The sequence below is a fragment of the Alosa sapidissima genome, chromosome 14 (assembly GCF_018492685.1).
Source record: "Alosa sapidissima isolate fAloSap1 chromosome 14, fAloSap1.pri, whole genome shotgun sequence".
NCBI classification, from domain to species: Eukaryota; Metazoa; Chordata; class Actinopteri; order Clupeiformes; family Clupeidae; genus Alosa; species Alosa sapidissima.
The window spans coordinates 14,340,984-14,368,483 of NC_055970.1; the positions used below are offsets into that span (position 1 = coordinate 14,340,984).

Consider the following 27,500-nt stretch of genomic DNA (forward strand, 5'->3'; position numbering starts at 1 on the left):
TACCCTGTAGTATGGCAGTGCTTTGAGCTGATTGCGATGTCCTTTGTAAAATATGTCCCCAGCCTCCTCGTAGATACTGGCATCGAAGATGGGGTCCTCAACTCTCAAAGCTGTCCTTACTGCTGCCTGAACAAAAGTACATATTTTAGGTGGCACACAAACGAGTGTGTGTTCACTTGTGGAAACATGACTGTAAGCTTATCTACCTGTAGTAGGTAGTAGATGTGTCCTGTGTGTGTGTGAGTGTGTGTTAGTGTGTGTGTGTGTGTGTGTGTGTGTGTGTGTGTGTGTGTGTGTGTATAGTATAAGTATATATACTCTTTTGATCCCGTCAGGGAAATTTGGTCTCTGCATTTATCCCAATCCGTGAATTAGTGAAACACATTCAGCACACAGTGAACACACAGTGAGGTGAAGCACACACTAATCCCGGCGCAGTGAGCTGCCTGCAACAACGCTCGGGGAGCAGTGAGGGGTTAGGTGCCTTGCTCAAGGGCACTTCAGCCGTGCCTACTGGTCGGGGTTTGAACCGACAAACCCTCCGGTTACAAGTCCGAAACGCTAACCAGCAGGCCACGGCTGCCCCCGTGTGTGTGTGTGTGTGTGTGTGTGTGGGTGTATAATGTGTGTGTTTGTGTATAATGTGTGTGTGTGTGTGTGTGTGTACCTGTAGGTACATGTCTGTGAGCTCGTCCTCCTGTAGTAGGTAGTAGATTCGTCCTGCATGAAGCCAAGACTCCGCCTCCTCTCGCCGCTTCCCCAAATCAATGCAGATCCTCAGGGACTGTTTAGTGCAGTCAAGAGACCTGAGAGAAGATCTACACACACACACACACACATTATACACACAGATTATACACACACACAGATTATACACACACTCACACACGCACATTATACACACACACACACACACCACACACACTCACTCACACACACTCACACACACACACACGCACACACATGCACACACACACAACCACACACACACACACACACACACACACACACAACCATACACACACACACACACACACACACAACCATACACACAGACACACACACAACCACACATAAAGTACACACACACACTCACACACACAGACAATAGATCAATAAATAAAGACTCAAACGATTCAGACAGACACAGGCTTCTGTATTTAGTTGTCTGTTTGTGTTGATGTCTAGTTGCGTAGTTGTGTAGTTGTCTAGTTGTGTAGTTGTGTTGATGTCTAGTTCCGTAGTTGTGTAGATGTCTAGTTGTGTAGTTGTCTAGTTGTGTAGTTGTGTTGACGTCTAGTTGCGTAGTTGTGTTGATGTCTAGTTGTGTAGTTGTCTAGTTGTATAGTTGTGTTGATGTCTAGTTGCGTAGTTGTGTAGTTGTGTTGATGTCTAGTTTCGTAGTTGTGTAGATGTCTAGTTGTGTAGTTGCGTAGATCTCTAGTTGTGTTGATGTCTAGTTGCGTAGTTGCGTAGTTGTCTAGTTGTGTAGTTGTGTTGATGTCTAGTTGTGTAATTGTCTAGTTGTGTAGTTGTGTTGATGTCTAGTTGCGTAGGTTTGTAGATGTCTAGTTGTGTAGTTGTGTTGATGTCTAGTTGCGTAGTTGTGTAGATGTCTAGGTGCGTAGTTGTCTGTTTATTGATGGTTATGGGCCACTGTGATAAATGCTGTGTAGTTGTGTGTTTGTGTAGTTGTGTGTTTGTGAAGTTGTGTTACTGTTCTGTGTTTATTGGCAGTAGTTGTGTGGTTGTGTTATTGCGTAGTTGTGTTAGCGTTGTGTATTTATTTACAGTAGTTGTGTAGTTGTGTGATGGCGTAGTTGTTTAACTTTGTGTGTTTATTGACAGTAGTTGTTTCACTAGTTCGCCCGTCGGCATGATTGCTATACTGAGTGTATAAGCTAAGTGCGTGTTTGGCATGGTAGCTGGCCGTGGTCATGGAATGGCTGAAGCGGAGATCGCGATAGAGCGATGGCCGATTGCACCCCCCAGTGTAAGGAGGATGTATGGACCCTTTCAAGAGAGTTCCATTATCAGCATCATAGTTGGCCCCACAAGACTTCCTTTTTAACATTCCATATGTTATCTTAATACAGAGGAAGTAGATTGGGGCCCAAATAGAATGTTCAAGCATTGTTTTTGTTTACCTTGTTGAAAGGGTCTATAACTGGGCTATCAGTGAAATGGAGGAGTAGGGGGAGTAGGAGTAGGAGGGATAATTTTGCGAGCGCCGCAGTGTGTGACGTATGGATAAGGAGGCCGGCTTAAATACCCTGGCGGCGGAAGACAGGTGAGTTAATTGCTGTCAATCATCCCTAAGGGCTCCTCCCGACCTTTTTTTAGAAAACATCATTTGTTTGTGTAGTAGTATAAGTATAAGTAAGTATATATACTCTTTTGATTCCGTGAGGGAAATTAGATCTCTGCATTCATCCCAATCCGTGAATTAGTGAAACAAACTCAGCACACAGTGAACACACAGTGAGGTGAAGCACACACTATTCCCGGCGCAGTGAGCTGCCTGCAACAACAGCGGCGCTCGGGAAGCAGTGAGGTGTTAGGTGCCTTGCTCAAGGGCTTCAGCCGTGCCTACTGGTCGGGGTTCGAACCGGCAACCCTCCGGTTACAAGTCCGAAGTGCTAACCAGTAGGCCACGGCTGCCCCCCAATTTTGTTATTGACCATTGTGTGTTGATTGATAGTAGTTGTTTGTTTGTGTAGTAGTGGTTTACAATTATGTGTTTATTGATAGTAGTTGTTTACCGATGGGTGTTGATTGACAGGTAGAGGCTCCCTAGGATCTCGAGAAACTCTCCCTCCAGACGCTTGTCTCGTAGTTGCCGTGCCAACGCCACACAATGTTCGTAGTAAATGATGCTCTGACCATAGAGCATCTGATTAGCATAGTGACGACTCAGGACTTTAGCAACCACCATCTGACCTATGGACACACACACACACACACAGACACAGGTTGCTGTTTGTTGAGATCTGCTAATTTCTACTAATAATGACACCTGACTCCCTGTTTGTATGTGTGTGTGTGTGTGTGTGTGTGTGTGTGTGTGTGTGTGTGTGGGTGTGAAATTGCTGTTATATGGAAAAATAGCTATTTAGGCAAACTTTAAGGGCTTATAGCTTTTGAATAAGACAACTTACCATTTTGTGGCTGACACTTCTCTAAGTTTAGAAGTTGCATATACGTGCTCTGCATTCAAAATCACTTGAGAACATGCATTTTTCCAATTGGCAAATTTTTTTTTAAAAATCCCGGTTGTTTCTATCAATCAGTCATTAGTGGTGGACGGTGATTCCGATGTGAGGTCATATCATAGTATAAGCATCTATAGTATACAGTATATAGTATACGTATCTATAGTATACAGTATATAGTATAAGTATCTAAACACACACACACACACACACACACACACACTCACTTCTGAAGTGAATAGAGTCTGGTGGCTAATGACGGGGATTCCTTTCCAAAACATGCATTGCGACGGGCGCTAACTTTGCTATCATTGGTCCAGTTTAACCAATCATATTGATCAGAGTTTCCTAACGTTACTTCCTACTTCGCCTAAACTTTGCAAACTGAAAAAAATTCTGAGACCATTAAGACTTTTTGAACAGATATGGAATGTCATGATATGGAAACTAACTTGTGCATATGGAATATATCATCTTATGCATATGGAATGTACCATCTCATGCACATGGAATATACCATCTCATGCACATGGAATATACCATCTCATATGGAATATACCATCTTATGCATATGGAATATACCATCTCATGCACATGGAATATACCATCTCATGCATATGAAATATACCATCTCATATGGAATATACCATCTCATGCATATGGGAAATACCATCCCATGCATATATAATATACCATCTCATGCATATGGAATATATCATCTCATGCATATACATTGGCCGTTTTTTGACAAACAGAGAACACGTTCTTGTACCAGTTCCATTCAGAATTCTGTGAACCCGGGTGCTATCTAGTGAACTAGCTGCAGTTTCACAATATTTGAAGGGCATCAAGGATGCGTCATCAACAATAGGTGTTGCATTCATTAACAAAAGTTAATTAGATGGAGGAGGATGGGGCAGTGTCCCGTAAAAACGGCAGAAATTAGCAACGTCTGCAGTGTAGTGCTAGTTGACTAGTTTATTTACTCATGGCAACAGTTGATATGGTGACTAGTTTGTTTAGCCATGGCAACAGTTGATATGCTGATTACTAGTTTGTTTACTCGTGGCAACAGTTGATATGGAGGGAAAACTCATGCCGTTAGCCTTCTCCTCTCTGAATGGTAGAATGACCGGTTTACTTAACCGGTTCGAAATGCTCCGAACTACGAACGGTTCAAATGTTGGTTCACAAACTGGAACGGAACGCTCACGAACTAGAACGGAACGCTCACGAACTGGAACGGAATGGAACCGTCTCTCTGTAGGTGGAAAGGGCTAAGAGATGTAGTGCTGCATTGATGCACAGATCAGTCATGTCATTGTGTGTGTGTGTGTGGTTGTGTGTGTGTGTGTGTGTGTGTGTGTGTGTGCGTGCGTGCGTGCGTACGTGCGTGCATGTGTGTGCGTGAGTGCGTGTGTATGTGTAAACTCACTATGTATGTTCTTGGCGTGGATGGCAATCAGCAGAGCCGTCTCATTGGCTAGTCGAGCTTTATGGCCCTGCCCACTGCTGCTGTAGCTCCTCCCCATCCACAGCAGTGATTGGACGTGCTCCTGGTCTGCCCCGCCTCCTAGCTGCTGGAAGAGGCGGAGCGATCTCCTTAGGAAGCCCTCGGCGACACCCACTGCACCTGTGCCCAGCGCTAAGCAACCCAGGTTGCTAAGGGCAACAGCCTGGTTGGGGGTGTGGCCACTGTCTTGTGCAAGCCTCAGAGCCATGACCAGATGGGCTCCCGCCTGCGAGGCGTTGCCTAGGCGACGCAAACTCAGCGCCAGCAGCGTGTGCACGACACCTTGGGGGGAGGGGCTATCGGAACCCTGCAGTGACATCAGCAGGGGAGTAAGCTCCGCCTTCGCTCGCTCAGCACTGCCCACTAGAACCAGCAGCCAACCATGGAGAGCCCGGGCTTCAAACTCCTCCTCCTCTCCAAGACAAGACCCCGCCTCCACGGCCTTCTCTGCACTTAGCACCGCCTCCGGCAGAGCCCCATGATGAAGGTACACCCACCTACACACACACACACACTATAACTATTTCAGAAGATATATGGCCTATTTGGCCTTTTGAACCTTGTGTGTTGTGTGTGTGTGTGTGTGTGTGTGTGTATGCGTGTGTGTGTGTGTGTGTGCCTGTGTGTGTGTGTGTGCATGTGTGCATATATGTGTATGTGTGTGTGTGCATGTGTGTGTGTGTATGCGTGTGTGTGTGTGTGTGTGTGTGTTTGTGTGTGTGTGTGTGTGTGTGTGTATGCGTGTGTGTGTGTGTGCATATATGTGTGTGTGTGTGTATGCGTCTGTGTGTGTGTGTGTGTGCATATATGAGTATGTGTGTGTGTATGTGTGCATATATGTGTGTGTGTGTATGTGTGTGTGTGTACTCACGCTAGGCTGATACACAGCTGTCTCTGTTCCTGCAGTTGTCCCTCCTGAGTGGCGATGGTCAGGGCTTGTTTCAGGTACACCAGCGCCTGTGTGGGGATGGAGGCGTGTGTGTGTGTGTGTGTGTGCGTGTGTGTGTGTGTGTGGACACCGCTGGCATGCAGGCGTTCTGAGCTGCGCAGGTGCAGATGCAGGCGCATGAGGGCGTGGCCTAATCCACGTGAGGGGGCGGAGTCCAAACTGAGGGCTGCGAGCGCCAAGTGGGGCTGATACCTGCAGGAAGATCCCAAAAGATCAGGATTGAGTGAGTGTGTGTGTTTGTGTGTGTGAGCTTTAGTGTGTGTGTGTGCGTGTGTGTATGTTTGTGTGTGTGTGAGTTTTAGTGTGTGTGTGTGTGTGTGTGTTTGTGTGTGTGTGTGTGTGTGTGTGAGCTTTAGTGTGTGTGTGCATGCTCGTTGGACCCTATACCTACGAGCCTACTTCAGTCCATCAGCCCGACCATCACACCAGCTATCACACATGTGATCAATGCTTCGCTAACCTTTGGCACGTTTCCAACAGCGTTCAAAACGGCCTGGGTGACACCGTTACTTAACTCATTGAGTGCCAAAAACGTAATATTATGTGTTTAGCTTTTTTTTTTAATTACGAAACTAGACACTCTAACACACCTTATATGTGATTTTGGGAACTCTGTGATGAATGGAAATGAAATATATGACGATCGAAAACTCATGAAAACGCACAATCTGGACATTTTATCTGGACATTTAATCTTAAAACTCTGCTTTTGATGGTTGCCGCTTTGGGTTGAATCAGTGACACATGCACGTCAGGTCAAAACCAGGCCATTTTCGTGGGTTTATCACTAGGGGGCAGTCTCGCCAGGTCTCGCTAGGTCACTTCGCGGAAACTTTACAGGCAACACTTCATATTTCATCAAAGACGCTACATCTCCATTTCTAGAAATAAAACAGGGATTTTGATGAAAACTAGCCACTGTTTAGCTTGGGATTTCTTAGGAACAGAGGCATATAGAAATAAACGGTTTGTACCCACTGAGAGCTTAAAGTCTCACCTTTCAAACAAGCCATAGTATGTGTCCATAGCTATAACATAGAATATGCTGTGGCTCTACAAAAATCGTCAACAATGATCAAGATTGCTGGCACTCTGGGCCAAAGCTTCCTAAAACAGCGCGGCATTCAATGAGTTAAGAAAACTTCTCTCAACCCTGCTCAAGTCGAGAACTACAATCCTATCTCACTCCTACATTTCCTATCCAACGGTATCAAATGAGCAAACAGGTCTCTGAATTCCTTTCACAGAACAACCTTCTTGGTCCAAATCAATCTGGGTTCAAGAGCGGCCACTCAACCGAAACGGCTCTGCTGTCCAGAAGCCAGGGAGTCATCAGTACTCATTCTGCTTGACAATCGGCTGCCTTTGACACGGTTAATCACCGCATCCTTCTCTCCATACTCTGTAACATGGGAATCTCCGGTTCTGCTCTCTCCTGGTTTGAATCCTACCTCACAGGACGCTCGTTTAATGTGTCATGGTTTGGACAGCTGTCCACACCTCACTATCTCACCACAGGAGTCCCCCAGGGCTCAGTGCTGGGCCCCCTTCTCTTTGCTATCTACACCACCTCTTTGGGACAGATTATCCGTTCGCACGGCTTCTCATACCACTGCTATGCAGACGATACACAGCTCTATCTGTCCTTTCCACCTGATGACCCCTTGGTCTTGGCACAGATCTCTGATTGCCTTTCAGACATATCTACATGGATGAAGGCACACCACCTCCAGCTAAACCTTTAAAAAACCAATCTGCTGGTCCTCCCAGCTAAACCTACTAAACATCATGACATCAACATCAAAATTGACTCCCTGTCTGTTGCACCTACTGTACCAGGGCTGCAATTTAGGAGTTGTGCTCAACAACCAACTAACCTTCTCCGATCATGTTACCTCGGTCGCCCGGTCGTGCCGTTTCGCACTCTACAACATACGGAAAATCAGGACTTACTTGACTCAAGATGCTACCCAACTCCTGGTTCAGGCAATAGTCATCTCACGACTTGACTACTGCAACGCCCTCCTGACAGGTCTCCCAGCCTGCACAGTGAGACCCCTTCAGATGATCCAGAACGCGGCGGCATGCCTGGTCTACAACCAACCCAAAAGGGCTCATGTTAACCCGCTACTCATCCAGCTACACTGGCTACCTATGGCTGCCCGCATCAAATTCAAGTCTCTAACGCTTTCCTTACAAAGTAGTCTCTGGTTCTGCTCATACAGGCATATGCTACCTCCAGACCGTTGCACTCCTCAGACAAACAACGTCTAGCTCTACCAATGGTATGCTCAGGCCAGTCCAAACTTTTCTCATCTGTTGTTCTTCGTTGGTGGAACGTGCTACCAGTTCCTACTAGAGCAGGGACATCCTTCTCCATCTTCAAAAAACTCCTGAAGACCCAGCTCTTTAGAGAATATCTCCTCTTGTAGCACTACTTACAACTAGCCTTGCTAATAGAATTGTTTTAAAAAGCTTTAAACTGTTTACCATCTTGTAAGTCGCTATGGCTAAAAAGGTGTCAGCCAAATGTAATGTAATGTATTTGTGTGTGTGTGTGTGTATGTGTGTGTGTGTGTATGTGTGTGTGCGTGTGTTTGTGTGTGTGTATAAATGTGTATGTGTGTGTGTGTGTGTGTATATATATATGTGTGTGTATACCTGTGTCTGTGTGTGTGTGTGTGTATGTGTGAGTGTGTATGTGTGTGTATGTGTGAGTGTGTGTGTGTGTGTAGGTGTGTATGTGTGTGTGTGTGTGTGTGTGTATGTGTGTGTGTGTGTGTGTGTATGTGTGTGTATGTGTGTGTGTGTGTACCTGCGGTGATACAGGACACTGAGTAACCAGTTGAGGTCTGGCCCCGCCCCTGGACAACCCCCCGCACGGAGGGAACCAATCAGGAACTGCAGGCGTTCCAAGAAGGGGAGGGCGTCGTCATGGCGCCCCAGCTGCAACAGCATGCGCACCCACAGGAAGCAGACACGCCCTTCCAGCACCCGTTGCCCCAGCAACAAGGCCTGACACAGGATTGGCTGGAGTATGTTGAGCTGGTAGGCGGAGCTCACTTGGAGGCGAGGCTGTGTGAGCATGAGGGCGGCGGCGCGCGTAAGAGTGTGTGTGTGCGTGAGCTTCTCCCGCTGCCGCAGGTGCAGGTACAATCCACCCAGGTGTGTGTAGAGCGCTGTGAGCAGCGGCGTGTCGCTGAAGCCGGACACACACACGGTCAGAGCCTCCTCATAGTAGACGCGCGCCTGGGACAGACGCGTGGCGCTCTCACACACACGGCCCAGCAGGAAGCACACTCGCCGCAGAGCCCACGCGTGTCCACGCTGCTTAGCCGCCTCACGCACACACTCCAACCTTCGCAAGAGCACGCGCTCACACACACAGCCGCCCTCACGCTCACACACACACACACGCACACGCTGCAGCCAGCGCAGCGGCGCCTCGCACAGCTCCGCCTCCTCCAGCTGTGTGGGTGTGTCCAGCAGACTCAGCAGGTCTTCACACGACTCCTCCTCCCATTCCGATAACTCCTCCCACAAGGGCGCGTCGTCCTCCAAGGGCTCTGCCTCCCTGAACGTCTCGTCCATGCAGAAGGACACACACTCACCCGCGCCGGACACACTCCCCACAGAACGCCCGAGGGATCTCTGGGAGGCAGCGAGGGAGGGGCGGGGCCAAGTCCAAGAATGGCGCGGTGGGGGTGTGTCTACAGTCTGCTGCATGGAGTTGGCCTGAGGGTCTGAGAAGCAGAAAAAGAGTGTGTGTGTGTGTGTGTGTGTGTGAGTGTGTGTGTGTGTGTGAGTGTGTGTGTGTGTGTGTGTGTGTGTGTGTGTGTTTGAGTGTGTGTGTGAGTGTGTGTGTGTTTGTGTGTGTATGTGTATGTGTGTGTTTAAGTGAACTTTGTAAACTCATACAGCAGGCCTAATTGTAGACAGAATGTCCAATCAATGTACATTAAGCAAACCTCCCAACAGCTACAACCCATGCACTCTAGCATACAGGCGCTAGCACCCATGGGCATTAGCATACAGGCACTAGCACCCATGGACATTAGCATACAGGTGCTAGCATCCATGGGCATTAGCATACAGGCACTAGCATCCATGGGCATTGGCATACAGGTGCTAGAATCCATGGGCAGGGCATTAGCATACAGGCCCTAGCATCCAAGGGCATTAACATACAGGCCCTAGCATCCATGGGCATTAGCAGAAAGGCTAACTTTAATGCATGTGGTCACTGGTTACTGTATACAAACACGCACACACACACGCACATACCTGGTTTAGGAGTACTTTTGATGTATGTGAAGTCAGATTCATCCAGTTTGTCTGCATTGAAAAAACACTATTAGTGTCTGTGTGTGTGTGTGTGTGTGTGTGTGTCAGCATGCTGGCTGTTTGAATATGTGCTTACAGTATGTGCATTCTCACGTGTGGCGCAGATAAGTGGACCTGTCGGGCTATGCATGCTGTACAAGTCTACAGTTCTACATAAAGTGCCTATCGTAATGCTATGCTATCATAATGCTATGCTGTACTGCATAAAGTGCCTATCATAATGCTATGCTAATATAATGCTATTCTGTACTGCATAAAGTGCCTAGCATAATGCTATGCTATTATAATGCCTATCATAATAGCGCACCTTCTAAAAAATAGCCAACAGGTCGCCTGCAGATCATGCTCTAAAAACACGCTCCATTGTGAAGTTTTCAATAGATATTTAAAGGACAATTCCGGTGTGATTTTCAAAGTGTGTTGAAACATGATACCGAGTGCGAACGTATGTCTCAAAGCTCATCTCGGCTTGTCCACTGCACTCAGAAATCTGGCGCTAGTTAGCCGATGCTACCAACAGTTTTTCGATAGGGGGGCCTCAGGCATCGGCCTAGCCATACAAATAAATCACTGTTTTACACCATTTATGAGGCTCAAAGTAGCTCCATACTTCATTGGTAGACTTCCGAGGGCCTTGACATTTAAAACGAGACATTGAGAACTTTGAAAAAGCACTGGTAGTTTATTTACAAGACGATTTGTACAGACAGTACCTTAAGGAATTTTACTGTTTGACGCCATCTTGAATTTAGTCACGACAAGTCGAGCGACGAGTACGAATGAACAGGTATGATAAGGGTTCAGATTCCAAAAATAATTCAGTGGAAATGCATGGATTCCAGTTGCTTCCATGCTATCATAATGCTATGCTAATATAACGCTATGCTGTACTGCATTAAGGGCCTATCATAATGCTATGCTATTATAATGCTATGCTGTACTGCATAAAGTGCCTATCATAATGCTATGCTGTACTGCATAAAGTGCCTATCATAATGCTATGCTATTATAATGCTATGCTGTACTACATAAAGTGCCTATCATAATGCTATACCATCATAATGCTATGCTGTACTGTATAAAGTGCCTATCATAATGCTACGCTAATATAATGCTATGCTGTACTGTATAAAGTGTCTATCATAATGCTACGCTAATATAATGCTATGCTGTACTGTATAAAGTGTCTATCATAATGCTACGCTAATATAATGCTATGCTGTACTGTATAAAGTACCTATCATAATGCTATGCTGTACTGCATTTTATCTTTGAAATTAATGATTAAAGGATTTTACTTGTATATTGAGCCATATACTAGTGTAACCTACACCACTGCCATGTATGAACTGTAATGCAAACTTACTTAGAACTAGAACTGTAACTGTAACTACTTAGAAATGGTAACCAACTTTATAAGAATTAGACCTGAATTCATGATGCATCCTGTGTGTAGATTGAATTCAAGATTATGCTATCATGTCTGCGTTTTGTTTCTTTTCTTATGTTATTTTATTTCCATTGTATCCAACACTCTGTAAAACATCTTGGAGTTGACTCGACTCCATTGTATCCAACACTCTGTAACACATTTGGGACTTGACTTGACTCCATTATATCCAACACTCTGTAACCTGACTGGGCTTGTGGGGGGAGGCGCCTTTCATAGAATTATTATTTTCTTTCTATTTTTCCAATCTTGTGTTCTTAGTACTGAGGTCATTTATGGTAGTTTATCGAACCTCCACCTTTTATTCTGAAATCAATATTTGTCTGATATAAACTTTTCACTTTTCACTATACTATAACCTTAATCTCTGCTGTTCACTATACTATAATCTTAATCTCTGCTGTTCACTATACTATAATTTTAATCCCTGCTGTTCACTATACCATAATCTCTGCTGTTCTGATTCCCATGTATATGGGACAAGGGTATTTCTGTGTTTAGAAGCTAGTGTTTTGGTGATTCTACAGATTGTCACGGTGAAACCAAGGCTTGCACCAACTTTATAACCTCAAGTTATAACCTCAACTTTACAACCTCAACCCTCAAGAGGTGCCTACAACCTTTAATAAATACTTATGAAATTGTATCTTAGCTTTTGACGTGCAGTTTATAATTGTAGCTTAATTGTAGCTTTTGGCATGGCGTTTATAATTGTAGCTTTTGGCATGGCGTTTATAATTGTAGCTTTTGGTATGCCGTTTATAATTGTAGCTTTTGACATACCGTTTATGACTAAAATATACAAATAACTGATGTCTAACAAATGTTAGTGTTACCTGCAGAGGGCAGTACAGTATGAATGTTTTATAAAATGAAAAGATTTTAGTGAAAGTAACAGAACAGAAGTCTGCGCCTGTGTGTGTGTGCGTGTGTGTGTGTGTGTGTGTGTGTGTGCGTGCGTGCGTACTGTATGTGTGTGTCTGTGTGTGTGTCTGTGTGTGTGTGTGTGTGTGTGTGTGTGTTACCCATTCTGTAGACAGTGCTGATATCTGAGGCACAGAGCTGTTTCAGGAGGTGTGTGTGAGAGTGTGTGAGAGAGGGCTCGAGCTGATAGAGGTCTTCTCTCTCCTCCACAGTCATAAACTGCAGCTCTGGACTCCTGTAGAAACATACACGCACAGACACACACACATACACACATACACACACGTGACAGAATTGCCTTGGGTCAACCACACACATACGTGACTCACTTCGTGTGTGTGTGTGTGGGGGGGGGGTTGTATATGTCTGTATGTCTATGTGTATGTATGTTTGGGGGGGTATGTGGGGGGGGGCTCAACTGACTCGGACAACTCCATAAGAAAACAAAAGGGAGGAGGCATAACATTACAAATGAATGATTATTTATGGAGTTTATTTCCTCAAAAAAACCCTGATGGTCAAAAGATGTGCGGAGTCACGTGGGATCACCCGAGCAAGATGGTCGCATAGTTGGAGCTCTCCCGTGAACCCATCAAAGTTACCCGAAATTCGCTAGTAAAGTGTGTGCAGTCGACATACTTGGTTTTATAAGTTGATATTAATAGCCTACAGTTTAAGTGTCTGACGGTTTGTCGTCGTCGAGAAGAAATACTGAAAAAAAGCACTGTTGGAGCTAGCAAGCTGACTACCAATGCAGGAGCTAGCAAAGGAGAGAGTGAAAATGTGTTAGCATCTATGCAGCAGTCCTTGGAGAAAGCTATGGAAGAGATGGGAAGAGTTGAAAAGCTTCTAACAGCATTGCAAGCGGATATATCAGAAATTAAGGATGCCAATGCTGGGCTACGAACAGATCTGGATAGTGTTTTGCTCAGGCTGGATGAAGCTGAAAATCAAATCTCTCAGCTAGAGGATGACAACCATGAGCTCTGCCAAAAAGCAGATAAAACAGCTATGAAGTGCGAGGAACTACATCGGGCTGTTGAGGACGCTGCCAATAGAGACAGGCGACAAAACCTGCGGCTTATTGGTCTGAAAGAAAAGCTAGAGAATGGTAAACCGTCAGAATGTGTGAAGACTGATGGGCTTGAGCTTGATGGGTCGCAGTTGCAAAGAGTGCACCGCGCTCCAGCACCTGTGCCCTCCCAGACCAATAATAATTCGATTTCTCAGTTTTCTGGAACGAGAGAGAATGGCCATTGAGTTGTTGATAGAGGATATAGGCCTGACAGATATTTGGAGACTTGTCAACACAAAAGATAGAGAATACACATTTTACTCTCACAAACATAAATCTCACTCCATAGATAGATTACTTCTTGATCAGTAATGATCTGGTTAACAGTGTTTCTGACTGCTCGATAGGCCCTATAGCACTGACTGATCATGCGACAGTGCATCTAGGATTAGTAATGGGGACAGATGGCAATAAAGGAAGTAGGTGAAGAATGAATGTTTCTCTGCTTCAAGACCCATTATTCAATAGTCAAACTGAAGAAGAACTTGATAATTTCTTCTTGGTGAATATGGGTACAACAGATAGAGTTGGAACAGTTTGGGAAGCCTCCAAAGCTTATATCAGGGGAAAGATTATAGCACATTCCAGTAAGAAAAAAAGAGAGCAAATGCGACAATTAAAAGAGCTACAATCACAACTTAAGGAATCTGAGAATTTACTGGCTCAGAAACATAGTGATCTCCTACTGAAGCAAGTATGTGACTTGACATTTAAATTGAATGAAATCTACAATAGAAAGGCAGAGTATGCCCTATTTAGACTTAAAAATAATTACTATGAGAGTGGGGAAAAATCTGGAAAATTATTAGCCAGACAAATACGGCAAAAAGAGGCTAGTTACGTTATACCAGCAATTAAAAATAACAAAGGGGACTTGGTGACAAGTACTAGAGATATTAACAAAGTGTTTGAGAGTTTCTATAACCAGTTATATAAATCTGAGGTTAACCCTGGAAGGAGCGAATACGATACTTTTTTCTCTAAGATTCAACTGCCAGAAATGTCAGAGGATCAGAGGATGTTATTAGATCGCCCTATATCAGTAGATGAAGTCAAAAGTGCAATTTCATCAATGAGGATTGGGAAATCACCTGGTTTGGGTGGTTTTCCATCAGAATATTATAAGAAGTATATTGACAAACTGGCTCCCATCTTAACAGAAGTGTATAGAGAATAATTTTCAGTGGGTAACCTACCAGATACGTTTAATGAAGCGTTGATATCTTTAATTCTCAAGAAAGATAAAGATCCTATGGATCCAGGGAGCTTTAGACCTGTTAGTCTTATTAATGTAGACTGCAAAATCCTGACAAAAGTTCTTGCTACTAGGCTAGAAAATGTTTTGCCACATTTAGCACATCCTGGTCAAGTAGGCTTTATAAAAGGCAGATCATCTTCAGATAACGTTAGACGTTTACTTCACCTCATGCAGATTAATCATAATAAAAATACGCCTATAGCCTCCATATCTATGGACGCCCAAAAGGCATTCGATAGAGTGGAATGGAGCTTCTTGCATTACATATATGTAATATATTCTGACCCAAGGGCAGCAGTAATGACAAATGGCATGATATCACGCTTCTTTAAGTTAACATGTGGGACAAAACAAGGAGATCCTTTCAGTCCACTGCTATTTACAATGTTTCTAGAACCCTTGGCTGCTGCCATTAGGGCTGAGAGCAGTATTAAAGGGGTTTTACATGGGGAGGAGGAACACAAAATGTTCCTCTATGCGGATGACATTTTATTGATTATTGAGGATCCTCTAATATCAATCCCTAACATACTAGCCACAATAGAAGCTTTCTCAAAACTGTCAGGCTATAAAATAAACTGGCAAAAATCTGAATGCATGCCAATATCAAAAGGATGCAATCAATCTATACTAACCAACTTTCAGTTTAAATGGGTCAATACTGGAATGAAGTACTTGGGTATTAAGTTGTGTCCAGCCTTGGAAAACATAATTGCTATGAATATGTCACCTTTAATTAAGAAAATTAAGTTGAATTTGGAGAAATGGCGGTTGATTAATTTGACTATGGGGGAAAATTAGTATCATAAAAATGGTGGTGGCTCCACAATTTAATTACATCTCTATAATGATACCAGTAACAATTTCTGATGGAATATTTAAGCAATATAATATAAGTTAATTACAGAGTTCTTATGGAATGGAAAACGGCCTAGAATTAGACTAAAGAAACTACTATCTTCACGAGATTGTGGTGGATTAGCACTTCCTAATGTGGAACTGTACAGCATAGCTTTTGAGATGAATAAACTGGCAAGACATTTAAGTTGTTGTTTTTTTTTTTTTTTTTTTTTTTGTTCTATGTTTGTTTTTGTTTTGTCTTTCCCTCAGGTATGGGATGTTTTGTTGTATGCCTGTGATTTAATGTTTGTGAAATTGTAAAAATGAAAACTTTAATGACAAAAAAAAAAAATGTGCATGGGGGCGTGCAATACCGATCGCCGGTACTCCGAGAGGCTAGAAAACGGGGGTATATTTCATCAGCAGTAGCCTACAGCAGTGGTTCTTAAACGTTTTGTCTGGCGACCCCCTAAAAGACATGGGCAAAGTTTCGCGACATCCTTCTCTCAAAATGTTGCGAGAAAATGTCTTCTCTCATAGGTAGGCTATGTCAACACCAAAGTCATTATGTCAATGGTAGCATTTGACTAAAAACCTTTAGGTCCTTAATAGATAGATAGATAGATAGATAGATAGATAGATAGATAGATAGATAGATAGATAGACTTTATTGATCTCTAGGGGAAATTCAAGGTCACAGTAGCATACAGACAACACACACACACATTCAATAACAGCAGAAAAAGTAATTAAAAGTATATAATATAAAAAAACACAACTAAGCAATAAGGACTGTAGAAGAAAAAGAATATACTAAATATACAAAATACAAATTATACTAAATAAAACTTAATCAAAATCAATTCTAAAAAACAGTATCCACATAGTGGGTGAATAATCAATCAGGTGCGCTTGCAATGACTGAAGCAGGGACTGAGCCTGTGGTTCTCAGTGCATAAGGTAAGGTAAGGTGCTCTGTCTGAATGAGTGTCATGGTGATGGTGCAAATGAGTAAGTCAAACAGTGCAAGAATAAATCTATATATCTATAAATAAATAACTATATTAAGAAAGGTATGTGGCATGGAGGGAGGGGTTGTGCATATGTGCTAATACAGCACGCAAACAGTGAGGAAGAAGACAAATGTAAAGTGACTAGTGGACAGACAGTTCAAGACATTGGAGGTGGTGAAGAGGCAGACAGACTATGCGGAGAAGTCTATTTCTCCTCTTCCCTTAAGTGATGCATTAAACAGTTCAATGGCCCTAGGGATGAATGACTTCCTCAGTCTTTCTGTTGTGCAAGGCAGTGAGCGAAGTCTCCAGTTGATCAGGCTCTTCTGCTTAACAATTGTGCTGTGGAGTGGATGACACTCATTGTCCAAGATGTTGATCAGTTTGTTCAGGGTCCTTTTGTCAGATATTGAAGTGATGCACTCCAGTTCAGCTCCCATTACAGAGCCAGCTTTCCTTACCAGCCTGTCAAGTCGCCCCGCATCCTTCTTCTTTGTGCTTCCTCCCCAACATACCACTGCATAGAAGAGGACGCTGGCAACAACAGACTGGTAGAACATCCTGAGGAGCTTGCTGCACACATTGAAGGAGCGCAGCCTCCTCAGGAAGTACAGCCTGCTCTGCCCTTTCTTGTAGAGTGCGTCAGTGTTGGCTGACCAGTCCAGTTTATTGTCCAGGTGGAGACCCAGGTACTTGTAGGTGCTTACCACCTCGACATTGACCCCATCAATGGAGACTGGTAGCAGAGTGGGCTTAGATCTGCGGAAATCCACCACCATCGCCTTGGTCTTTGAAGTGTTGAGTTGGAGATGATTGAGTTTGCACCATTGCACAAAGTTCTCCTATACCCCACCCGTTCCTGATACACCCCACAATTGCAGTGTCGTCAGAAAACTTCTGCATGTGGCATGACTCAGTGTTGTAGCGGAAGTCAGATGTGTACAAGGTGAACAGGACTGGAGAGAGCACAGTTCCCTGTGGCGCTCCGGTGCTGCTGATCACAGTGTCAGAGAGACAGTTCTTCAGTCTGACGAACTGTGGTCGCTCCGTCAGGTAATCTGTGATCCAGGTTGCCAGGTGAGCGTCCACACCCATCTGCAAGAGCTTGTCTCCCAGTCTGAGGGGATGGATGGTGTTAAAAGCACTTGAGAAATCAAAGAACATGATTCTCACAGCACTTTTCCCCTTGTCCAGGTGAGAATGTGTCCTGTGTAGAAGATAAGTGATGGCATCGTCCATGCCCACTTTCTCCTGGTATGAATCCAGACTGCAAATCATTTTGCGACCCCTCCAATATTTTTGGCGACCCCCAGTTTAAGAACCACTGGCCTACAGGACGTGTCTAGCATTGGCAATCTTCCACTACCTACCTAGCATTAGCAATCTTCCACTAGCTACCTAGCATTAGCAATCTTCCACTAGCTAGCTAGCATAAGTATATACTCTTTTGATCCCATGAGGGAAATTTGGTCTCTGCATTTATCCCAATCCGTGAATTAGTGAAACACACTCAGCACACAGTGAAGTGAAGCAAACACTAATCCTGACGCAGTGAGCTGCCTGCTACAGCGGCGCTCGGGGAGCAGTGAGGGGTTAGGTGCTTTGCTCAAGGGCACTTCAGCCGTTCCTACTGGTTGGGGTTCGAACCGGCAACCCTCCGGTTACAAGTCTGAAGCCCTAACCAGTAGACCACGGCTGCCCCTTATTAGCATTAATAACGCATTAGAGTCAGTGGTTTTTGCACGGGGATCTGTATCGGCTACTCTCCTCCACTTTAAGCTTGTCACCTTGTATGCATTTTAAAGTTTTGAATATACCCCTCCATAGCATAATTAAGTCCCTTTTGATTGCTTCTGGAGGAAATCAAATCCTTTATCAGCCAAAAGGTCCTCAAAGCCTGCTTTGATATACTGTCAACTGCCATTTTCCATAATGTATTTCTAATCAAGTATGGTTTGTTTGTCCGAGTTTCACACAGTAACAATGGGAGGTGGGGCTTAGCGACAGGTCAATTAGCAAATCACAAAGCTAGCGACCCCCCCCCCCCCCCCCCCCCCCCCCACCAGTGGCCAATAACGGCACATGTATGTTTTTAACTTGTTTGAAGTTGCGGTCTGTGAACAAGTTGGCCGTAACAGTGTGTGTGTGTGTGTGTCTTACGTGGGTTTTAGGTCTCCTGGTTTCACATGCTTCTTGTGGACGAATCCCATAAGGCCGCTGGTTAGGCTCCGCCCTACGAAGAGGTCTAGCCCCTGAAGCAGGAAGCCCTCCACTGCTAGCTCCTCCCCCTCATGCAGCAGCAGCTCATCAGCGTCCGCCGGCTCGTAGTCCACCGCCGCTATGCACATGCCCGTCGCTATGGAAACGCCAAAACCATCATTAGTCCACCGCCACCATGCACGTGCCCGTCGCTATGGAAACGTCAAAACCATCATTAGTCCACCACCGCCACGCACGTGCCCGTCGCTATGGAAACGCCTAAACCATCATTAGTCCACCGCCGCAATGGGCATACTGTAGTAGGCTACTCAAACATGTCCTAAAACAACCCTTAACGTTCGTTTTCAAAACTATGCAACTCACCGAGTGGTTAGCCTAACTTCAGCACTTAGAACTACTCCGAGTCTCTCGCCCTCTCTTGGAGCCAGGCATAGTGAGCTGGCCCTCGGAAGAAAAACCACTGGCTTATAGCTTAGTTCAGTAGCCCATCATATAGCTTACACCTTAGTTCAGTAGCCCATCATATAGCTTATAGCTTAGTTCAGTAGCACATCATTATAGCTTAGTTCAGTAGCACATCATATAGCTTATAGCTTAGTTCAGTAGCCTATTGTATAGGTTATAGTTTAGTTCAGTAGCCCATTATATAGCTTATAGCTTAGTTAAGTAGCACATAATTATAGCTTAGTTCAGTAGCACATCATATAGCTTATAGCTTAGTTCAGTAGCCTATTGTATAGGTTATAGGTTAGTTCAGTAGCCCATCATATAGCTTAGTTGCCTAGATGACTTGATGTTTTGTAGCCTACCGTCAATCTACAGTCTTTTAGCCCATCTTTACCATGGGAACCCTTCCGAGATAGAACCCTTTACCAAGGGAACCCTTCGGAGATAGAACCCTTTACCAAGGGAGCCCGTCCGAGATAGAACCCTTTGGACGCTCTACTTTGAGAGACCAGCCCTTCCCGCTGACGTTTTTATCAATATTGAATTTTGGGCATCTGACGGAAACTGATAAATCTGACCAACAATTAACGTTGATTTGACACTCTTTTGCTGTCCGGGTTTGCAAATCATTCATTTAGAACTTTTGTTGCGCTATTTATTACTGTGATCACAACAGGCCTGACTTTACATTTACATGTATTCATTTAGCACACACACACACACACACACACACACACACTACTGCACGCTAGCCCAGCTCCTTAACCACTACACTACCACCACCCTACACACACACACACACACACACACACACACTGAGTTCTTGTTGTCATGGAGCCTCAACTAGGCTACACTCTCCACATACCTGCTCCATCACTGAGTTCTTGTTGTCATGGAGCCTCAACTAGGCTACACTCTCCACATACCTGCTTCATCACTGAGTTCTTGTTGTCATGGAGCCTCAACTAGGCTACACTCTCCACATACCTGCTCCATCACTTAGTTCTTGTTGTCATGGAGCTTTAACTAGGCTACCCTCTCCACCAGCTGCTCACTGTCCCTCTGCTCTGTACGCTTGCTTACATCACCTCGTTCAAATTCAACAAACTTGTAACTGACTTACAGCCTACTTGCAATATTGTATATTTTTGAAGCTTCTACATTGATGTTATTTTTGCACAATTGGCACTACCGTCGCAATTTCAACGTGTAGACTACTTTGATTAAGCATTTTGATGCACTCACAGAATCCTGGCTCTGAGCCAAAATGGGAGGGGTGTGGCCTGACAAGAGCTGTTATTGGATCAGTCCAGTGTCAGTATGGAAAATGAACCAATGAGCCGCTGACTGCCCTTCCTTTGGGCCGATCGTTGGCCAAACAAATTAAATGATATATATATACAGCCTAGGGTGTATGTGTGTGTGTGTGTGTGTGTGTGTGTGTGTGTGTGTGTGTGTGTGTGTGTATGTGTGTGTATATGTGTGTGTATATATATAGCCTATTCTATCAGCCCAAAAGGTGCATCGGCCCACCGAGAAAATGCCCACTATGCCAAATGGCCAGTCTGCCCCTGTGTGTATGTGTGTAATTGTGTGTGTGTGTGTGTGTGTTTATGTGTGTGTGTGTGTGAGTGTGTGTGTGTGTGCGCGAGTGTGTGTGTGTGAGTGTGTGTGCGTGCATTTTTGTGAGTATTGGACGCTGGCAGAGGGCCGTGTCCATTGTGAGATGCTGCTTACCTATTGGATGTTGACCAAGGGGTGTGTCTGTGGAGAGTCCACTGGCACTGCAGGGGTACTTCCTTAGAAACCATCTATCAACACACATACACACATCCACACACACACATCCACACACACACACACACACATAAACACACACAGTGTTACTGCAGCCACCATATCAAGTTAAGTCAAGTCAAGTAAATTTATATAGCGCATTTCATACACAGAGGTCATTCAATGTGCAATATAGTCAAAGAATAGTTCAAAAGGTAAAGATCATAAAAAAGAAAACATAAAACACAAGGTAAAATCATTTAAAAATACAGAATGATTAAAAAGACAAAATAAAAGACTCAAGGTAGAATAATTTTCAAGACAGATTCAGAAAGTATAACTCAGTTAGCAGAAAGCATCTGAGAACAGTTTGGTCTTAAGTCTAGATTTAAAACTGGCTACAGTTGGGGCCTTTTTAATGTCATCCGAAAGTTGGTTCCAGAGCTCAGCCGCATAGCAGCTAAAAGCTGCTTCACCATGTTTAGTTCTAACAACAGGTTTTACTAACAGGCTTTTCTCCTGAGACCTGAGAGGTCTGGAGGGTGTGTACTGCTGAAGCATGTCTGAGAGGTATTTAGGTCCTGCTCCATTAAGTGATTTATAAACAAGCAGTAGTGCTTTAAAGTCAATTCTGTGACTTACTGGAAGCCAGTGCAGGGACTTAAGAATTGGAGTAATGTGGTCAGTTCTTTCAGTTTTTGTGAGAACCCTAGCTGCTGCATTTTGTATCACCTGAAGCCGTTTGATAGTCTTTTTAGGAAGGCCTGTGAAAAGTCCATTGCAGTAATTAACTCTGCTGGAAATAAATGCATGAATGAGTTTTTCTAAATCATCTTTTGACATCAGCCCTCTAAGTTTGGCAATATTTTTGAGGTGGTAAAAAGCTGATTTAGTTATCGCTTTCATGTGGCTGTTGAAATTTAGATCACTGTCAATTAATACACCAAGATTTTTAACAGTATCCTTTGCTTTCAACCCTTTTGTGTCAAGGACAGTGGCAACCCTAAGTCTTTCCTCCTTTTTACCAAATAGAATTACTTCAGTTTTTTCTTTGTTCAGCTGAAGAAAATTTTGAGACATCCAAGTCTTGATTTGTGCTATACACTGACACAGAGATTCAAGGGGACCATAGTTTGGTGACAGAGCTAAGTAAATTTGTGTTTCATCTGCATAGCTATGATATGAAATCAAATTATTTTGGATGATTTGTCCAAGTGGGAGCATATAGAGGTTGAATAATAGTGGCCCCAAGATCGACCCCTGGGGAACACCACAAGTCAAGGGCATTGGTGTTGAGGTACAGTTTCCAATGGCAACAAAGAAACTCCTTTCTTGTAGATATGATTTCAGCCAGTTGATAACTATGCCTGTAAATCCAACCCAGTGTTCTAGTCTGTGTAATAAAATATTGTGATCAACAGTGTCAAATGCTGCACTAAGGTCCAATAGCACTAGGACTGATGTTTTACCTGAATTTGTATTGAGGCGTATGTCATTGAAAACCTTGATGAGAGCTGTTTCAGTGCTGTGATTTGCCCGAAAACCTGACTGAAAGTAATCAAAATACCCAATTTATGTTAGGAATGTGGTTAGTTGATTAAAGACTACTTTTTCAATCATTTTGCCAATAAAAGGTAGATTGGATATGGGCCTGTAATTGTTTAGCATGGAGGCGTCCAGGTTATTCTTCTTGAGGAGTGGCTTTACAACAGCTATTTTCAGTGACTTAGGAAAAATGCCAGACAGCAGTGATGAATTTACCATGCAAAGGACATCTGCTGCTATAAGGTGAAAAACAGTTTTAAAGAAATTGGTTGGCAGAATGTCTAAGCCACATGTGGAAGAGCTGAGCTTCTGTACCGTTTTTTCAAGTGTGTCGTGGTCTATCAAGCTGAACTCTGACATCAAGTTAAGTTTCCCTCTATTTGTAGCTGGAAGTTCCGGATGTTGAATTGGTAATTGAGTAGATATGTTGAGTCTGATTTTGTCAATTTTACCTTTGAAAAAAGATGAGAACTCATTGCATGTATTAGTTGAGAGAAATTCTGGCGCTAATTGTGAGGGGGGATTTGTTAACTTATCAACAGTTGAAAATAGAACAGGAGTGTTATTTGAACTTCTACTGATGATGTTAGAAACTCTTCAAGAAAGACTTTAGCTGAATGTTTTGGAGACCTGTAAATTGTCAGTAATAAAATCTGAGGAGAAGACTTAATGCGAGCACACAGATATTCAAATGAAGTGAAGTTACCGAATGACGACTGATTACACTGAAAAGATGTCTTGAAAATTGTGGCTATCCCCCCACCTCTTTTATTTGCTCTGGTAGCACTCAAAAAACTAAAATTTGGGGGAGCTGATTCGATGAGAGTAGTAGCACTGTTTGCTTGATCTAACCATGTCTCAGTTAAAAGTAAGAAATCAAGGTTGTGTGTGCAAATCAAATCATTAATTAAAAATGATTTGTTTGAAAGAGATTTGATATTTAGGAGTGCTAGTTTAGCTGTAAGTGTTGGGGAAATATTATCCACGGGGGAAATCTGAGGTTGTTGTGGTACGGGTAGGAGATTTGACTGGATTACCCTGTAAGCTCGATGCACTTGTCTTCTATTACTTGTCAATACAGGAATAAAGAATGTCATAGGCTTACTGGGTCCCGGCATGTTCTCAAAACTACTGTCAGTACCATTTCTGTTGCAGGGACCCTGAGAATATCATATAATACTGTCATCATCATCATCATCATCATCATCAAATAATTGTCCCCTGCAGCTGCTATATGCCAGCTGAGAATATGAACTAAGAGGTTGTTGCTGCTTAAGAGATCCTTCTGAATGGAGAGGGGGAGGCTGTGGAGGTGCCATGCGCTCTTTTGGTGCTAAGGGTCTTGGGGTACTAAAAAACTGCAGGGCTACTGGCAGCAGTCCTTCCATTCTTGCAGGGAATCATGTGCTTGGGTGGGGATGGTGATGGGTATACAGTTGAAGGTCTTGGTCTACTAACAAGGTGGGATGTTGATAAGTATTCAGTTGAAGGTCTTGGGCTACTAACAAGCTGCAAGGCTACTGGCAGCAGTCCTTCCATTCTTGCAGGGAAAATCATGTGCTGGGGTGGGGATGGTGATGGGTATACAGGGGATCCTGGGGAGTTTGAGCGGGTGGTGGAGTGTTGGGATGGGGATGGGTATACAGGGGATCGTAGGGAGTTTGAGTGGGTGGGGGAGTGTTGGGGTGGGGATGAGTATACAGGGGGGTTTGAGTGGCCTGGGGAGTTTGATTGGGTGGGGACGTGATTGGGTGTAGGTGGTGATGGGAAATCAAGGAAGTTGGGGTTGAATATTGGTTGCTGCTGCTGAGTGCCTGCTGAGGCCCTGGGGAGTTTGTTGCATACGCTTCACTTTCAGCACGTAGTCCAGTAGTGTATTCCATGTTGTTGTGTCTTTGTGGTGGCAGGGAGTCGACGGAGGTGGGGAGGGGTATTGGTACTGGTGTTTCAACATGACCCTTCCTTTCTGATAGCCTCTCAGCAGCTTTGATAGGTGCTATCTCCTCATGCTCATCACATCCATTTGTTTGCTGAGATTCCAAGGAGTTTGACGCCAGTGATTGACTTTGAGTCATTTCAGCAGCAGCCATCTTATCTTGTCCAGTGGCCATGGCTGGGCATTGTTGAGCTGGTTGTTTATGTTTCTCCAAAGTCTGCATTTCAGTGGAGGCTAGCGGGTGGTTACCAGAGGGCCCCACAGCAGGGAGGGTTGGGCATATCTCTGTTTCAGCCTGTGCAGAATGTTTTGGTTTAGCTGAGTTGTTGATGTCATCCGCTTGTTCCGTTTGTATGGCTACTGAGCGCTTATCAGAGGCTCGGCTCAAGGTTGGCAGAAAAAATGTTGGGTGCAGAAGAGAGAGGTGATAGTTTTCGGTTAAGATCTTGGCCCCAGTCCAACTCAACTCTCTGCTATCTGGACTGAAATATTCCCTGCGATTCCAGAAAAGGTTAAAATTGTCAATAAAATTCATCCCAACTGAAAAGCATGTTTTTGCGAGCCAGGTGTTTAAACTGAATAGTCTGGTAAATACAAAGCTTCCCTCTGCTGGGAGTGGGCCACTGATGAAAATTTGTATTCCAAGCTCATATAGGGCCGAGAAAAGTTCCTTGAAATCTTCTTTGACATACAGCTGTTCTTTGTAAATGTCATTTGCTCCAACATGCACAATGATGCCCTTCATAGTTGCATATTTTGACACCACTTCTGCTAGTTTGTTTTTTGTGTCAGATACTGAAACATTTGGGAAACAACATACAATCATCCTTTCTCATTTAAAAGTCTCACAGCAGAGTCGCCTAGAACAAGGGTTGTGGGATGAATAGGTGTCGAGTGCTGCTTTTTGCCTGTGCCCATCTTTCTATTGTTGTGGTTTGATCGCTGCCTGCTTTGGGTCTGTTCCCTGGGAAATTCCTCTTTTACATTCTGGAGGCATTCAAATCTGTTCCATAGTTTTAGGGGCTGTGGGTTTCCCTTAGGACCACAAGCCCTGTAGTAGTTTGCTGATCTGTCTGTGTTTCTGATACGAGGCCTGAAGTTAACATCTGAATTTACTGGTGTTGAGGTAATTACAGTTCTTGTATTACATTTTTTGTTTATCCATGTGAATATGAATCCACTGTTTAGAGTTTTTCTATTTGGATATATATGAATGTGTGTGTGTGTGTGTGTGATCTCACTGGTAGAAGGGGTAGGGTAGGGGCTGCATGCTGGTGTGCGTGTGTGTGTGCGTGCATTGGTGTGTGTGTGTGTGTGTGCGTGTGTTATCTCACTGGTAGAAGGGGTAGGGTAGGGGCTGCACGCTAGCGGAGGGCACCAGGCCTCGGTCTCCGCTGGACAGCAGGGTGGCTTCCCACAGGTCCTCCTGGCCGACGTCCCTCACCAGCAGCAGCGCGTCACACACACACACCAGCCGCTCGTCATCGCCCTCCACCGCCTCCACTGCATGGGCCGCCTTAGCAAAGAACACACCTGCACACACACACACACACACCAAATTTATACATATATATATATATATATAGATAGATAGATAGATAGATAGATATATTTACACCAAATCAGTGTCACTTAAATCCCAAAAGCGGTCTAGTATTATTTTACTAAAACAATAATAGGCTAAACAGAATTTTTAAGACCTATTTATTGTAGCCTCAACAGGCCTGCAGTTGTCCTAAGTCATTTTCTGTGGCTTGAAACGAAATAACAACTGTCTCTCAGATATCCCTGCTGTAAAAAACAGCTAGAAACCAGCTTATGCTGTTTTTTTCAGCAGGGATTTAACAGTGACTTGGGCTATGATTTATGTTTTCAAATCAACTGAACTCCATTTATCCTTTCAAATGAATGAAACTTGATTGTGGAATGAAACTCATCCTCATTGAGGGCTCACAGGGCTGCTTCTACATGTTGTTCAAATTTATCCGATGTGCTTACAGTATGTCTACATTCAGGCTACATTTACTTATTTGGCAGATGCCTTTATTTAACGTGACTAGTAACAATCATAGTTCTATATATACAGCCTATGGTAACAATAGAATAACATTTAAGCTACAGAGCTGCAGCAATAACACGACTTTTTGTTCTGCACAGTCCAATGTTGGCTGTGGTAGACACGGACAACCTGCATTTCAGCTTGTTGTCCATTTGTCACTGGTATTTTGCTGATAAGTTGCCTGAAAGCAGTCCTGGCTGTGGAGAGGCCGTACACACAGACACACACACACACACACACACACACATGTGACACTATCTGTTTCCCTGCACCTTAGTTCATAAGGCGGGAAATTCAACATCCTGTTACGTCACCAGCAGAGGGCACAAAGACACACATGCATGCACACACACACACACACACACACACACACACACACACACACATACGCATACACATAGACACATATACACACACACACACACATATACACAAACACCTACACATACATATGCACACCATACACACACAGTTACACATAAAGATACAAACACCTTCACACACACACACACACACCTTCCTGAAGCAGTAGGCCTTACACACACACACACACACACACACACACACACACACACACACACCTTCCTGAAGCAGTAGGCCTTACACACACACACACACACACACACCCAAACACCTTCCTAAAGCAGTAGGCCTTACACACACACACACACACACACACACACACACACACACACACACACACACACACACACTCACACTCACACACACACACACACACACACTCTCACACACACACACACACACTCTCACACACACACATACACACACACACCCTTCACACACACACACATACACACACACCTTCACACACACACACACACCTTCCTGAAGCAGTAGGCCTTACACACACACACACACACCTTCCTGAAGCAGTAGGCCTTACACACACACACACACACACCCAAACACACACACACC

General features: G+C 44.1%; 1 protein-coding gene across 9 annotated transcripts in view; it reads right to left on the reverse strand.

The window, feature by feature from the left end:
• The window catches only part of sh3tc2 (SH3 domain and tetratricopeptide repeats 2), a 98,845-nt gene that overhangs the window by 4,520 nt on the left and 66,825 nt on the right, over positions 1-27,500 (reverse strand). For 8 of the 9 annotated variants that reach the window (XM_042061011.1, XM_042061012.1, XM_042061014.1 and 5 more), the window contains exons 7-17: positions 25,837-26,035; positions 20,983-21,056; positions 18,739-18,934; positions 12,494-12,627; positions 9,959-10,009; positions 8,490-9,417; positions 5,597-5,866; positions 4,648-5,222; positions 2,763-2,940; positions 668-818; positions 4-126 (exon numbers count right to left, since the gene is read on the reverse strand). In XM_042061011.1, coding sequence (XP_041916945.1) covers positions 4-126; positions 668-818; positions 2,763-2,940; positions 4,648-5,222; positions 5,597-5,866; positions 8,490-9,417; positions 9,959-10,009; positions 12,494-12,627; positions 18,739-18,934; positions 20,983-21,056; positions 25,837-26,035 — 2,879 coding nt within the window. Of the gene's footprint in view, positions 1-3; positions 127-667; positions 819-2,762; positions 2,941-4,647; positions 5,223-5,596; positions 5,867-8,489; positions 9,418-9,958; positions 10,010-12,493; positions 12,628-18,738; positions 18,935-20,982; positions 21,057-25,836; positions 26,036-27,500 lie in introns of those variants that run through there. The other variant, XM_042061015.1, reaches the window with a different exon arrangement.